The 13,996-nt window shown below is 49.1% G+C and overlaps 1 protein-coding gene across 4 annotated transcripts in view; it reads right to left on the reverse strand.

Moving 5' to 3' along the window:
- CCDC134 (coiled-coil domain containing 134) overlaps positions 1-13,996 on the reverse strand; it is a 36,520-nt gene that overhangs the window by 2,604 nt on the left and 19,920 nt on the right. For 3 of the 4 annotated variants that reach the window (XM_075574016.1, XM_075574018.1, XM_075574017.1), the window contains one exon: positions 10,641-10,753. In XM_075574016.1, the coding sequence (XP_075430131.1) occupies positions 10,641-10,753 (113 nt within the window). Of the gene's footprint in view, positions 1-9,212; positions 10,754-13,996 lie in introns of those variants that run through there. The other variant, XM_075574019.1, reaches the window with a different exon arrangement.

Genomic DNA, 13,996 nt, shown 5'->3' on the forward strand with positions numbered 1-13,996 from the left:
TGGGTGTATCAAAAAATGCAACTACAGTAGATACATAAAATGTTACAACCGGTGAAGTGTCTTCCATTTGATGCAGATCAATAGGTGTCGGAGTTTGAGAATGTTGACGCTCATGAGACAGAAAGGGAACGCAATTTGATGCGTCTGTTTTATATTAGCTCAGTGTTTTTCCAACAGGGGTTCTCTGGGGGCCCTAAAGGGTCCCTGCAATGTTCAGGTCATTTGAAAAATTGTACCAATACAGAAGAATTTACAATGCATCTGATCTCAGGCATGGTATTAGAGGGGTTGGGGTTCTGCAGAATTTCACAGTATAATTATAGGGTTCCTTAACCCCCCCAAAAAGGTTAAAAAAAACACTGTACTATATGCATCTGGTACCTCCTTATATCCCTCCCTCTCAAGCACACACGGCGAAAAGAGGTGAACATTACTTTGCCATATTGACGAGGAGACACATTTGCCTCTGTAAGCATCACTGTAACAGAACATAACCCTATGCATTCCTTTATACATAGCCCAAACTGGCAATGTACATGTCAAATCAAGTATGTATGTGTGTATGTCTTTATTTATATAGCGCCATTAATGTACATAGAGCTTCACAGCAGCAATATACGAGTAGTAATTAACCATTTCATTCCAGTATCTAATAAATGAAAAAAAAACCTTACTGAAATAGTAAAGAGATTCGGCACGGTGGTAATTGAATTAGCCGGGGTCACCGTGTACAAGACGGAGATGTATTAGCCGGGGTTCACCGTGTACAAGACAGAGATATATTAGCCGGGGTTCCCCGTGTACAAGACTGAGATACATTAGCCAGAGTTTGCCATGTACAAGAAAGAGATGTATTAGCCGGGGTTCGAATGTACATGACGGAGATGTATTAGCCGGGGTCACCGTGTACAAGACGGAGATGTATTAGCCGGGGTTCGGCATGTACAAGACAGAGATGTATTAGCCGGGGTCACTGTGTACAAGACGGAGATGTATTAGCCGGGGTCACTGTGTACAAGACGGAGATGTATTAGCCGGGGTTCGGCATGTACAAGACAGAGATGTATTAGCCGGGGTTCGAATGTACAAGACGGAGATGCATTAGCCGGGGTTCGAATGTACATGACGGAGATGTATTAGCCGGGGTTCGAATGTACAAGACGGAGATGCATTAGCCGGGGTTCGAATGTACATGACGGAGATGTATTAGCCGGGGTCACCGTGTACAAGACGTAGATGTATTAGCCGGGGTCACCGTGTACAAGACGGAGATGTATTAGCCGGGGTCACCGTGTACAAGACGGAGATGTATTAGCCGGGGTCACTGTGTACAAGACGGAGATGTATTAGCCGGGGTTCGCCGTGAACAAGACGGAGATGTATTAGCCGGGGTCACTGTGTACAAGACGGAGATGTATTAGCCGGGGTTCGCCGTGTACAAGATGGAGATGTATTAGCCGGGGTTCGCCGTGTACAAGACGGAGATGTATTAGCCGGGTTTCGGCGGGTACAAGTCGGAGATGTATTAGCCGGGGTCACCGTGTACAAGACGGAGATGTATTAGCCGGGGTCACCGTGTACAAGACGGAGATGTATTAGCCGGGGTCACTGTGTACAAGACGTAGATGTATTAGCCGGGGTCACCGTGTACAAGATGGAGATGTATTAGCCGGGGTTCGCCGTGTACAAGACGGAGATGTATTAGCCGGGGTTCGGCATGTACAAGACGGAGATGTATTAGCCGGGGTCACCGTGTACAAGACGGAGATGTATTAGCCGGGGTCACCGTGTACAAGACGGAGATGTATTAGCCGGGGTTCGCCGTGTACAAGACGGAGATGTATTAGCCGGGGTTCGGCGGGTACAAGTCGGAGATGTATTAGCCGGGGTCACTGTGTACAAGACAGAGATGTATTAGCCGGGGTTCGCCGTGTACAAGACGGAGATGTATTAGCCGGGGTTCGGCGGGTACAAGACGGAGATGTATTAGCCGGGGTTCGGCGGGTACAAGACGGAGATGCATTAGCCGGGGTTCGGCGGGTACAAGACGGAGATGTATTAGCCGGGGTCACTGTGTACAAGACGGAGATGTATTAGCCGGGGTTCGGCGGGTACAAGACGGAGATGTATTAGCCGGGGTTCGGCGGGTACAAGACGGAGATGTATTAGCCGGGGTCACCGTGTACAAGACGGAGATGTATTAGCCGGGGTCACCGTGTACAAGACGGAGATGTATTAGCCGGGGTCACCGTGTACAAGACGGAGATGTATTAGCCGGGGTCACCGTGTACAAGACGGAGATGTATTAGCCGGGGTTCGGCGGGTACAAGACGGAGATGTATTAGCCGGGGTCACCGTGTACAAGACGGAGATGTATTAGCCGGGGTCACCGTGTACAAGACGGAGATGTATTAGCCGGGGTCACCGTGTACTAGACGGAGATGTATTAGCCGGGGTCACCGTGTACAAGACGGAGATGTATTAGCCGGGGTTCGGCATGTACAAGACAGAGATGTATTAGCCGGGGTCACTGTGTACAAGACGGAGATGTATTAGCCGGGGTTCGGCATGTACAAGACAGAGATGTATTAGCCGGGGTTCGAATGTACAAGACGGAGATGCATTAGCCGGGGTTCGAATGTACATGACGGAGATGTATTAGCCGGGGTCACCGTGTACAAGACGTAGATGTATTAGCCGGGGTCACCGTGTACAAGACGGAGATGTATTAGCCGGGGTCACCGTGTACAAGACGGAGATGTATTAGCCGGGGTCACTGTGTACAAGACGGAGATGTATTAGCCGGGGTTCGCCGTGTACAAGACGGAGATGTATTAGCCGGGGTCACTGTGTACAAGACGGAGATGTATTAGCCGGGGTTCGCCGTGTACAAGATGGAGATGTATTAGCCGGGGTTCGCCGTGTACAAGACGGAGATGTATTAGCCGGGTTTCGGCGGGTACAAGTCGGAGATGTATTAGCCGGGGTCACCGTGTACAAGACGGAGATGTATTAGCCGGGGTCACCGTGTACAAGACGGAGATGTATTAGCCGGGGTCACTGTGTACAAGACGTAGATGTATTAGCCGGGGTTCGGCATGTACAAGACGGAGATGTATTAGCCGGGGTTCACCGTGTACAAGACAGAGATATATTAGCCGGGGTTCCCCGTGTACAAGACTGAGATACATTAGCCAGAGTTTGCCATGTACAAGAAAGAGATGTATTAGCCGGGGTTCGAATGTACATGACGGAGATGTATTAGCCGGGGTCACCGTGTACAAGACGGAGATGTATTAGCCGGGGTTCGGCATGTACAAGACAGAGATGTATTAGCCGGGGTCACTGTGTACAAGACGGAGATGTATTAGCCGGGGTCACTGTGTACAAGACGGAGATGTATTAGCCGGGGTTCGGCATGTACAAGACAGAGATGTATTAGCCGGGGTTCGAATGTACAAGACGGAGATGCATTAGCCGGGGTTCGAATGTACATGACGGAGATGTATTAGCCGGGGTTCGAATGTACAAGACGGAGATGCATTAGCCGGGGTTCGAATGTACATGACGGAGATGTATTAGCCGGGGTCACCGTGTACAAGACGTAGATGTATTAGCCGGGGTCACCGTGTACAAGACGGAGATGTATTAGCCGGGGTCACCGTGTACAAGACGGAGATGTATTAGCCGGGGTCACTGTGTACAAGACGGAGATGTATTAGCCGGGGTTCGCCGTGAACAAGACGGAGATGTATTAGCCGGGGTCACTGTGTACAAGACGGAGATGTATTAGCCGGGGTTCGCCGTGTACAAGATGGAGATGTATTAGCCGGGGTTCGCCGTGTACAAGACGGAGATGTATTAGCCGGGTTTCGGCGGGTACAAGTCGGAGATGTATTAGCCGGGGTCACCGTGTACAAGACGGAGATGTATTAGCCGGGGTCACCGTGTACAAGACGGAGATGTATTAGCCGGGGTCACTGTGTACAAGACGTAGATGTATTAGCCGGGGTCACCGTGTACAAGACGGAGATGTATTAGCCGGGGTTCGCCGTGTACAAGACGGAGATGTATTAGCCGGGGTTCGGCATGTACAAGACGGAGATGTATTAGCCGGGGTCACCGTGTACAAGACGGAGATGTATTAGCCGGGGTCACCGTGTACAAGACGGAGATGTATTAGCCGGGGTTCGCCGTGTACAAGACGGAGATGTATTAGCCGGGGTTCGGCGGGTACAAGTCGGAGATGTATTAGCCGGGGTCACTGTGTACAAGACAGAGATGTATTAGCCGGGGTTCGCCGTGTACAAGACGGAGATGTATTAGCCGGGGTTCGGCGGGTACAAGACGGAGATGTATTAGCCGGGGTTCGGCGGGTACAAGACGGAGATGCATTAGCCGGGGTTCGGCGGGTACAAGACGGAGATGTATTAGCCGGGGTCACTGTGTACAAGACGGAGATGTATTAGCCGGGGTTCGGCGGGTACAAGACGGAGATGTATTAGCCGGGGTTCGGCGGGTACAAGACGGAGATGTATTAGCCGGGGTCACCGTGTACAAGACGGAGATGTATTAGCCGGGGTCACCGTGTACAAGACGGAGATGTATTAGCCGGGGTCACCGTGTACAAGACGGAGATGTATTAGCCGGGGTCACCGTGTACAAGACGGAGATGTATTAGCCGGGGTTCGGCGGGTACAAGACGGAGATGTATTAGCCGGGGTCACCGTGTACAAGACGGAGATGTATTAGCCGGGGTCACCGTGTACAAGACGGAGATGTATTAGCCGGGGTCACCGTGTACTAGACGGAGATGTATTAGCCGGGGTCACCGTGTACAAGACGGAGATGTATTAGCCGGGGTTCGGCATGTACAAGACAGAGATGTATTAGCCGGGGTCACTGTGTACAAGACGGAGATGTATTAGCCGGGGTTCGGCATGTACAAGACAGAGATGTATTAGCCGGGGTTCGAATGTACAAGACGGAGATGCATTAGCCGGGGTTCGAATGTACATGACGGAGATGTATTAGCCGGGGTCACCGTGTACAAGACGTAGATGTATTAGCCGGGGTCACCGTGTACAAGACGGAGATGTATTAGCCGGGGTCACCGTGTACAAGACGGAGATGTATTAGCCGGGGTCACTGTGTACAAGACGGAGATGTATTAGCCGGGGTTCGCCGTGTACAAGACGGAGATGTATTAGCCGGGGTCACTGTGTACAAGACGGAGATGTATTAGCCGGGGTTCGCCGTGTACAAGATGGAGATGTATTAGCCGGGGTTCGCCGTGTACAAGACGGAGATGTATTAGCCGGGTTTCGGCGGGTACAAGTCGGAGATGTATTAGCCGGGGTCACCGTGTACAAGACGGAGATGTATTAGCCGGGGTCACCGTGTACAAGACGGAGATGTATTAGCCGGGGTCACTGTGTACAAGACGTAGATGTATTAGCCGGGGTTCGGCATGTACAAGACGGAGATGTATTAGCCGGGGTCACCGTGTACAAGACGGAGATGTATTAGCCGGGGTCACCGTGTACAAGACGGAGATGTATTAGCCGGGGTTCGCCGTGTACAAGACGGAGATGTATTAGCCGGGGTTCGGCGGGTACAAGTCGGAGATGTATTAGCCGGGGTCACTGTGTACAAGACGGAGATGTATTAGCCGGGGTTCGCCGTGTACAAGACGGAGATGTATTAGCCGGGGTTCGGCGGGTACAAGACGGAGATGTATTAGCCGGGGTTCGGCGGGTACAAGACGGAGATGCATTAGCCGGGGTTCGGCGGGTACAAGACGGAGATGTATTAGCCGGGGTCACTGTGTACAAGACGGAGATGTATTAGCCGGGGTTCGGCGGGTACAAGACGGAGATGTATTAGCCGGGGTTCGGCGGGTACAAGACGGAGATGTATTAGCCGGGGTCACCGTGTACAAGACGGAGATGTATTAGCCGGGGTCACCGTGTACAAGACGGAGATGTATTAGCCGGGGTCACCGTGTACAAGACGGAGATGTATTAGCCGGGGTCACCGTGTACAAGACGGAGATGTATTAGCCGGGGTTCGGCGGGTACAAGACGGAGATGTATTAGCCGGGGTCACCGTGTACAAGACGGAGATGTATTAGCCGGGGTCACCGTGTACAAGACGGAGATGTATTAGCCGGGGTCACCGTGTACAAGACGGAGATGTATTAGCCGGGGTCACCGTGTACAAGACGGAGATGTATTAGCCGGGGTTCGGCGGGTACAAGACGGAGATGTATTAGCCGGGGTCACCGTGTACAAGACGGAGATGTATTAGCCGGGGTCACCGTGTACAAGACGGAGATGTATTAGCCGGGGTTCGGCGGGTACAAGACGGAGATGTATTAGCCGGGGTCACTGTGTACAAGACGGAGATGTATTAGCCGGGATTCGGCGGGTACAAGATGGAGATGTATTAGCCGGGGTCACCGTGTACAAGACGGAGATGCATTCGGCTAACCCAACATTTTACACACGTGGTTCTTTGTATGGATTTGTTAAATGGCTCCCGATGATATTGGTCATCAGTGACAGTTTCAAGAGATAATAACCCCTTCACTGCCAGAGCCACGTGACGCCAGCGCCATTGGCAGCAAAGGAACCTGTTTATTTGTGCTTGAAAAGTGCCTTTGCCTTTAAATCCCCCACGTTTGGAATGAGCCTGGTCACGGAATAGGTCACACCGCGGTCACAGGAGTTGCCGTAAAGCCGCGGGGAGTTGCCGATGGTGTGCGGAAACGGTGCTTTTCATACTGGCGCTTTCGGGAGAGGACTCTCGCCCGTCCTGCATCGCAGCCTCTGATTTGAGGAAAGGGAACGGGTGGCCCCCCCGAAAATGTTGTCAGTTTACACGGACCATCTCTGCACCTCATGGTGCTGAAAATGGGTTACAGGGAAGTGTGCGGTGTGGATTAGGACACAGGGGGCTCAACTCCAGTCCTCAAGCCCCCTCAACAGGTCAGGTTTTAAGGATATCCCTGCTTCAGCACAGGTGGCTCAATCAGTCTCTGCTTCAGCACAGGTGGCTTCATCAGTGGCTCAGTCAAAGACTGAGCCACTGATGAAGCCACCTGTGCTGAAGCAGAGACTGATTGAGCCACCTGTGCTGAAGCAGGGATATCCTCAAACCTGACCTGTTTGGGGGGTCTTGAGGACTGGAGTTGAGCCCCCCTGGATTAGGATTCCCACTGCCGTTCTCGGTGCTGGCAGTAGGAGGGGATACAGGGGGAGGACACTGGATTCCTGTTGCCTGCACGTCACTTGCAGATAGACGCAGCCTCAACAAGGTCAAGGGGTCAGTCCCTCCTAGGATGAAAGGGGCTGAAGGACAGGGACATGTTTAAGTAAGTTAAATGCACCTTTCAAAGTAATCAGACATATATGCGTGACCCCCTGCGAGTGCTCATTTGCATGTCATTACCCAGAATCCCTTGCTGTAGTGGACGCACGAGCGCAGGGTTGCAGACCTGTCTGAATGTGCTCACACGTGATATGTTTATTTACTAGATATTGTTATAAAACGTATAACATGTCCAAGGTAAAATAAATGCATTAAAAAAAAAAGACAAAAAAATCTACATATTACCAAATCTATTTTGGTGATAAGACTGGTTATAAAACCCCGGAGCGGCAGCTACATTCTCCTTTGTTTGCAAAGTAATAATTATGATGTCATTATTAGTCAGAAAGGCATAAAAGCAGTCGCTATGCTTAGAATTCAGTGTTCTCAGAGAACATTCACAGGTCCCACATAAGTCAAATTGTTCCTCATAAAGCCGATGAGGGAAGACATATATACTCCGTGGGTTAAAAAGATTTGACCTGTTCCCTGGGGTTGCACATTTAAACGAGCAGCAAACACCAATGTACAAAGGTTATGGGGTTTGTCTGTATTGTAAGATATGTTTTATAGCTGGCGCAAAAAACGCCAACCGGGAAAAGCACAATTAAAGGCACACACAGCACGCACAACGCACGCTGGTTTTGTTAAGGGTTTATAGCGCACTTGGGGCAGGGGGCCTGGTACTGGGAACGTTAGAGGTATCACGCAACCTCCTAAATTGTGCGTCGCCAGTTCAGTTGGGTCGGGTGTGGGACAGCTGCCTTATTGTAAGGAGGGGAAACAACCCCATCAGGCCGCACGTAAATGCAGGACGCCCTCCGTGATCACCTATTCCCAGCCCAAACAGTGTTAACCCTCCCAGTGCCAGAGGGGTTCAGCACCCCACGCAGTGCTGGGCTGACTCGGTTCCGTGAAAACCCACCATGTATTCACAACACAAATATTAGGAGAGGCGAGTGAGGCTGATACGTACAGCAGCCCTGAGGCCTCTTTATACCTAAAAATAGGGAGGCAGGGTGGGGGGGGATGTGCTTTTTAGAACGTTATATTTAAATGGGCTCAGATGCAAAAAAATAAAAATACAATTATAAACATTTAGGATCATATTTACCAAGCGGTCTTCTGCTACAAGAGACCTCTTAGAGCGAATTTCAGTAAATAGGGCTGAAGGCGTCTCCCAGCGCCCCGGAAGATGTCTTATGGCTGCTTAGTAAATATGCCGATTAGCCCCTAATAACAGAATCTCGGTGTCTCCAAACGTTGCTACAAAACATTTGCACCCTCACAAATGACATCTCCTCGTCTTCCCAGGAGCGCCCCGCGCCAACACAAGGCGGAGAGATCGTTAGGGTGAGAAAGCAGTTACTGCCTCTTCATGGTCATTCAAACAAGTAGCCACTAGTGCCGGGGCGGCCAACGCCAGTCCTCAAGGGCCACCAACAGGTCAGGTTTTCAAGATGACACTGCTTCGTTGACTGATGTGAGCCACCTGTGCTGAAGCAGGGGTATCCTGCAAACCTGACCTGTTAGTGGCCCTTGAGGCCTGCAGTTGGCCACCACTGCACTAGAGCTTATGAGCAGCCATCACACAGGTAAGATTAGAAACGTGGGTTAGCAGCAGAAAATGATGCAGCAAACCTGTCCTGTTACAGACTGGCTTTCCGATCTGTGATATAACTCAGCGGTTTTCAACCTGTATTCATTGGAACCGTGGCGTTCCACGTTAAGCAACCAGTGGGATCCCTGGTTCAAACGTGGTACTCTAACCTTTGCAGTGCATTGCTGGCCCCCGCTTTCACTGAAAGGGTTATATCCGAATAATTTAAAAAAAAAAAAAATTGGGCCAAATGTTTTATTTAATCATTAGAAAGGTAAATTACATGTTACATTGTAATATAAAATCAGATATATTACAGGGCCCTTCAACTGGTTCTCCTAATGGGCCGGACCAGAACACATTGAGGGGCCACAACCTTATTCTAAATGTCATTTTAGATACATTTAAAGACTTGAAAATGATTATATTTCAACATTTTGCACGTTCTTTATATATTTACATTGCCATGTCTAACATGCAAGTTTCAGTGTGAAGAACTGCACGTAGCCGCATGAGCAACTAGCGTGAAATTAGCAGGAGCAGAGAGTGCAGAGCTCCCATCGAGGTCCCATGCCAGGCGCCAACTGAAGAAGCCAGATAAATATTATGTAGAAAGCCATTTTTTCCAAATATATAGGCTCTACCACAATATCTTTACGTACAAGCGATAAATGGCTTAGAGTTCTGCCAAGCCACTATACTTAAAGGATTTCATGGCGTCACAATACATTTTTAAAAGGTTCCGCAGCTCTGAAAAAGGTTGAAAACCACTGGATCTAGCTTGTAAAAAATCGGCTTATAATACTTCTTGAGGCCCTCCATTCATTCCAAAATAAGGTGACGAATCCTAACGCTCCATTTAATCAGGCTGCCAGGCTGAAGCCTACTTTCTATCCCGTGTTGCCCATATCAAACATGGCAGCTCTTTGATTGGTGAATGGCGTATGTCCAGTCTTTATTAATAATATTTATGGCTGCACCATGGCTGTGAACACAGCACGGGTTATGTATCAGTCTCCGGAATACAAGTTGGGGGGTGTTGGAATTTCCTTCAGGGGGGGCGGGGGGAGGGAGAATAGCTGTACCGGATTTGATCAAAGCAGACCATCAACATTGAGATTTTTTGATTTGCTAACAATTTGACACCATTTGTTCACCTGTTTTGCATCCAGGAGACTTCAATGTATAACCCGCAGTGCTGGAACAGGTAAGGTCACAGCATTTCGGCTCAGAACAGAGATTGTGGGGGCACATGTAGTGTTCCTGTAAGGCGCCCTTGGGATCCTACACAGGGTATATTAAAGGGACAATCTCTCCTAGGACCAAAGTGAATTAATTCCAGTGACGTGTTTAAGGGATCTGCTCTGGGTAATTAAACCTTTGAGGGCCCCAAAAGGTATCAAAGTGACTTGGGAGGGGTTTGATTTCCTGCGCCCTTCTATATGATGTCACCATGTGATCAGCCAGTGCTTGTGCAGTCAGAGCCCCCGTCTCTCCCCCTACCCTTATCTTTATTGTCTCTCTGATAAGGATGTTCTGGGATAGGGGGAAAGAAAACACTTGATTGACAAACACTCCCTTATTCAGAGGCCCCTAAGAAATTCCACTGGCCGAGTACGTGGGACTGCCCCTTTAAACTATGACCCTCACTCGGTGTTATAGTTCTGACCGAGAGCGAGTGATGCGCGGGCCTTTCCGAATTTCCTTCCTCTTCTCCTCCTTTTTCCTCCTCTTCTCCTCCTCTCTCAGCGCTTTCTGGAAGGCGTCGGTGTTGGGAAAAAACTAAAAACAAAAAAATAAATATATATAGATTATTTGATTATCAAAATCTACAGCTCTTGGGGGAGAAGTCATTCCCCAAATCAGGAACGGTGCTAACCTCAGGTGCCAGGCGCAAAGGGTTTCATGTATGTATGTATGTATGTATGTATGTATGTATGTATGTATGTATGTATGTATGTAGTTACATAATCCCTTGAGTTAGTAGTCCCCAGAGGGGGCTAACAGCCTTAAAGGGTTAATCGGGTGGGATTAGTCTGGTATTGCCCCTCCCCACCATGTGATGTAAGATGTCTGCTGACCAGTGATGTCACCATAGGGAGATAGAAAGGTATATATAGCTCCACCCAATGTTCTAGAAGCAGGTTCCTTCCCGTTCAGTTAGAGGTGCTCACTGTGAGTCCTGTAAATATAATAATATAAGTGCAGTAAAGATGATCTTTCATCATTTGTTTTCAGTTAAGGAACGTGCCCTAAATAATTAGCGTCCATAGTGATGGCCCAAGATTGTTCTCTTGCAGGAGTGAGCTACCAGGGGAAGAGAAACGTTATGATTTGCCACCAGTTAATATCTGAAGTAAAGTCTGTTTCGTATAGCGATCCTTATCAACAGCTGGCAATAAAGCTCGTTTGTACTGTAAAAGTTCCTGGCGCCCATCCTTATTCTATCTGCAAATCCACGCCCAGCCTACACTGACCCAGCACCCTGACCAGGACTGAGACTGAGCCCAGCCTACACTGACCCAGCACCTTGACCAGGACTGAGACTGAGCCCAGCCTACACTGACCCAGCACCTTGACCAGGTCTGAGAGACTGAGCCCAGCCTGCACCGACCCAGCACCCTGACCATGAGAGCCCAAGCACAGCCATGTGTATATATCCAACTCTATTTAACCACATCCAGAGCTGGGCAAGAAAGTTTTGTTATGTTCAAGTGTTTATGCTTCACAATAACACGACCCTGTTGTTACTGAACAATCCTTCTTCATTACTGCTGACAGGTAGTCATTTTCCTGGCTCTGTGTCTGTCAGTGCCCTGATGTTCTCTGACTGGCTCTCACTCTGCTTCCTGGGTCAGAAGTCAGAGTGGTGACATCACAGCATCACATGACAGTGACCAGGAAGTACCCAATACCCCACAGGTTTCATATAAATAAACCTATGTATAAGCATTTATTTACAGACCCACCACCAGCTTGTATGGGTCCCAGGGGATATGTAACCCTGGGCCCACGTGAATGACATGGGGGGGGGGGGGTCCCTGGGAGGCCCTGCTGACAGGGGGAAGGGGGGATAGGCCCCATCTGCTTCTTCCATCTGTTCTTGCACAGGAAAGGACCCCGCTGCTCGGTCAAACCCACAAACTACGTCCTATCTGGGACAACTTCTGGGTTTAGTCGGGTCCCCTTCATTTAAATATATATTTGTTACCTCATTGAAAGCGACAATCCCTGGAGTTAATTGGTGTCACCCCAAGCTACAGGGTTCTCCTTTTTCCTACCTGTTTAAGCCTTTTGGTGCCGGAGGGGTTGTGGTCCCCGAGTGCCCCCAGAAGAGGTCCTCCTCCGTTTCCTCACTGGGCAGATCGCCTCGTGCTCTCTAACGCGATCAAACCCATAACAAAAAACCTCATTTGAAGACAATGTGAAGACTACGCCATGGGGCCCACGGACTGCCAGTCCCGATCCTGTAGACTACGCCCTGGGGGGCCAGTCCCGATCCCATACAGACTATGCCCAGGGGCCACCGGACTGCCAGTCCCGATCCTGTAGACTACGCCCTGGGGGGCCAGTCCCGATCCCATACAGACTATGCCCAGGGGCCACCGGACTGCCAGTCCCGATCCCGTAGACTACGCCCTGGGGCCCTGGAGGGCCAGTTCCGATCCCGTAGAGACTACGCCTTTGGGGCCCTGGAGGGCCAGTCCCAACCCTCCATAGTTACTACACCCTGGGGCCCCCGGAGTGCCAGTCCCCATCCTATAGTGACTACGCCCTGGGGGATATATAGCGCAGAAGTTCAGCTACGGGGAGCTCCCTTGTCTATATAAAGGTTCAATAAAAAGTCTTCAATTTGGGGGAGGGTTTCTGCTTTACGTAGAACAGTTTAAAACAATGCAGATTATCAATCCAGCAAGATATTTTACTGCTATTTACATGGGTCGGGAAATAATTTCTAGCTTCCCTTGTGAGACACATTTTGCACTAAGTTTTTTTTCTCTGCCTTCCTGAATCACATGCACATGTATAAATATCTAACCCGGGGTAGAGCATTAAACAAAAGTATTTCTTAAACTTCTACAGCTGCAGCGTGTAAATGCCACACAGGGTCTCAGTCACAGAGTGACAGCAGTGCGGACATAACCCACCGCATGGGATTACCAGGCTACGCTCGGAACACGGTGTGGAGTGAACGTAAGGATGCAATGTACTAAAGTGCAATACACTGAATGGTTTGCTGCTCCAGCAGAAAAGGGACAGTTTTAACTCCCATTACCAACTAATACACACACGTCAGTGCTTGGTTTTGTGTATACACACACACACACACACACACACTAATAAAAATGGTGTGTGCCGAGCACGCGCATTTTAAGTGAAACTTCTTTGTCTTTTGTCGCTGTTTTGTCACAGAAATTGTATTTGTGTTGGTGATGTTTTTAATTAAAAATCAAAATACAATTTAATTGACAACATGCAAAAAATGTTGACTTAGAATGCGCGTGCTCGGCACACACACCCTGTATTAGCTATTTGCACTAATTGTGAATTCCTAGTTTGTGTGTGTGACCGTGTGTGTGCGTGTGAGAAAGCGTGCGCGTGTGACAGTATTTCATCCAGCCAACTAATATCTGGGGAAGAACAGGGAATGTGTAAACATACCCCATGTCTGTAAGAATGTATTTCAAAGCATGTATTCTTTATTCCTTGTGACAATTCTTCCCCCTGTTTAGAAAGCCAGCATTGTCTTTTGGTGTGATTTGGGCTAGCTGTGTGTAATACTAAGTCCTGTCTTTTACATAAATACCTTATATCTGTATTTATTCCTGTGTTAGCAATTCCTCCCAGCTAGATACAGTAGTTTGGTAGTGTGAGTGATGGAATTAACATGTCAGCCCATCAAATGTAAATTATGTTATGTGCCTGTTCCTATCATTTCTATGGAGGGAGTTTCTGTAATCCCTTTATCTTTTCTATGGAATAATTCAGCTATGGTCAGAACAAAGGTAGGGCACCAGTTAATAG

Source organism: Ascaphus truei, chromosome 17 (assembly GCF_040206685.1).
Source record: "Ascaphus truei isolate aAscTru1 chromosome 17, aAscTru1.hap1, whole genome shotgun sequence".
NCBI classification, from domain to species: domain Eukaryota; kingdom Metazoa; phylum Chordata; class Amphibia; order Anura; family Ascaphidae; genus Ascaphus; species Ascaphus truei.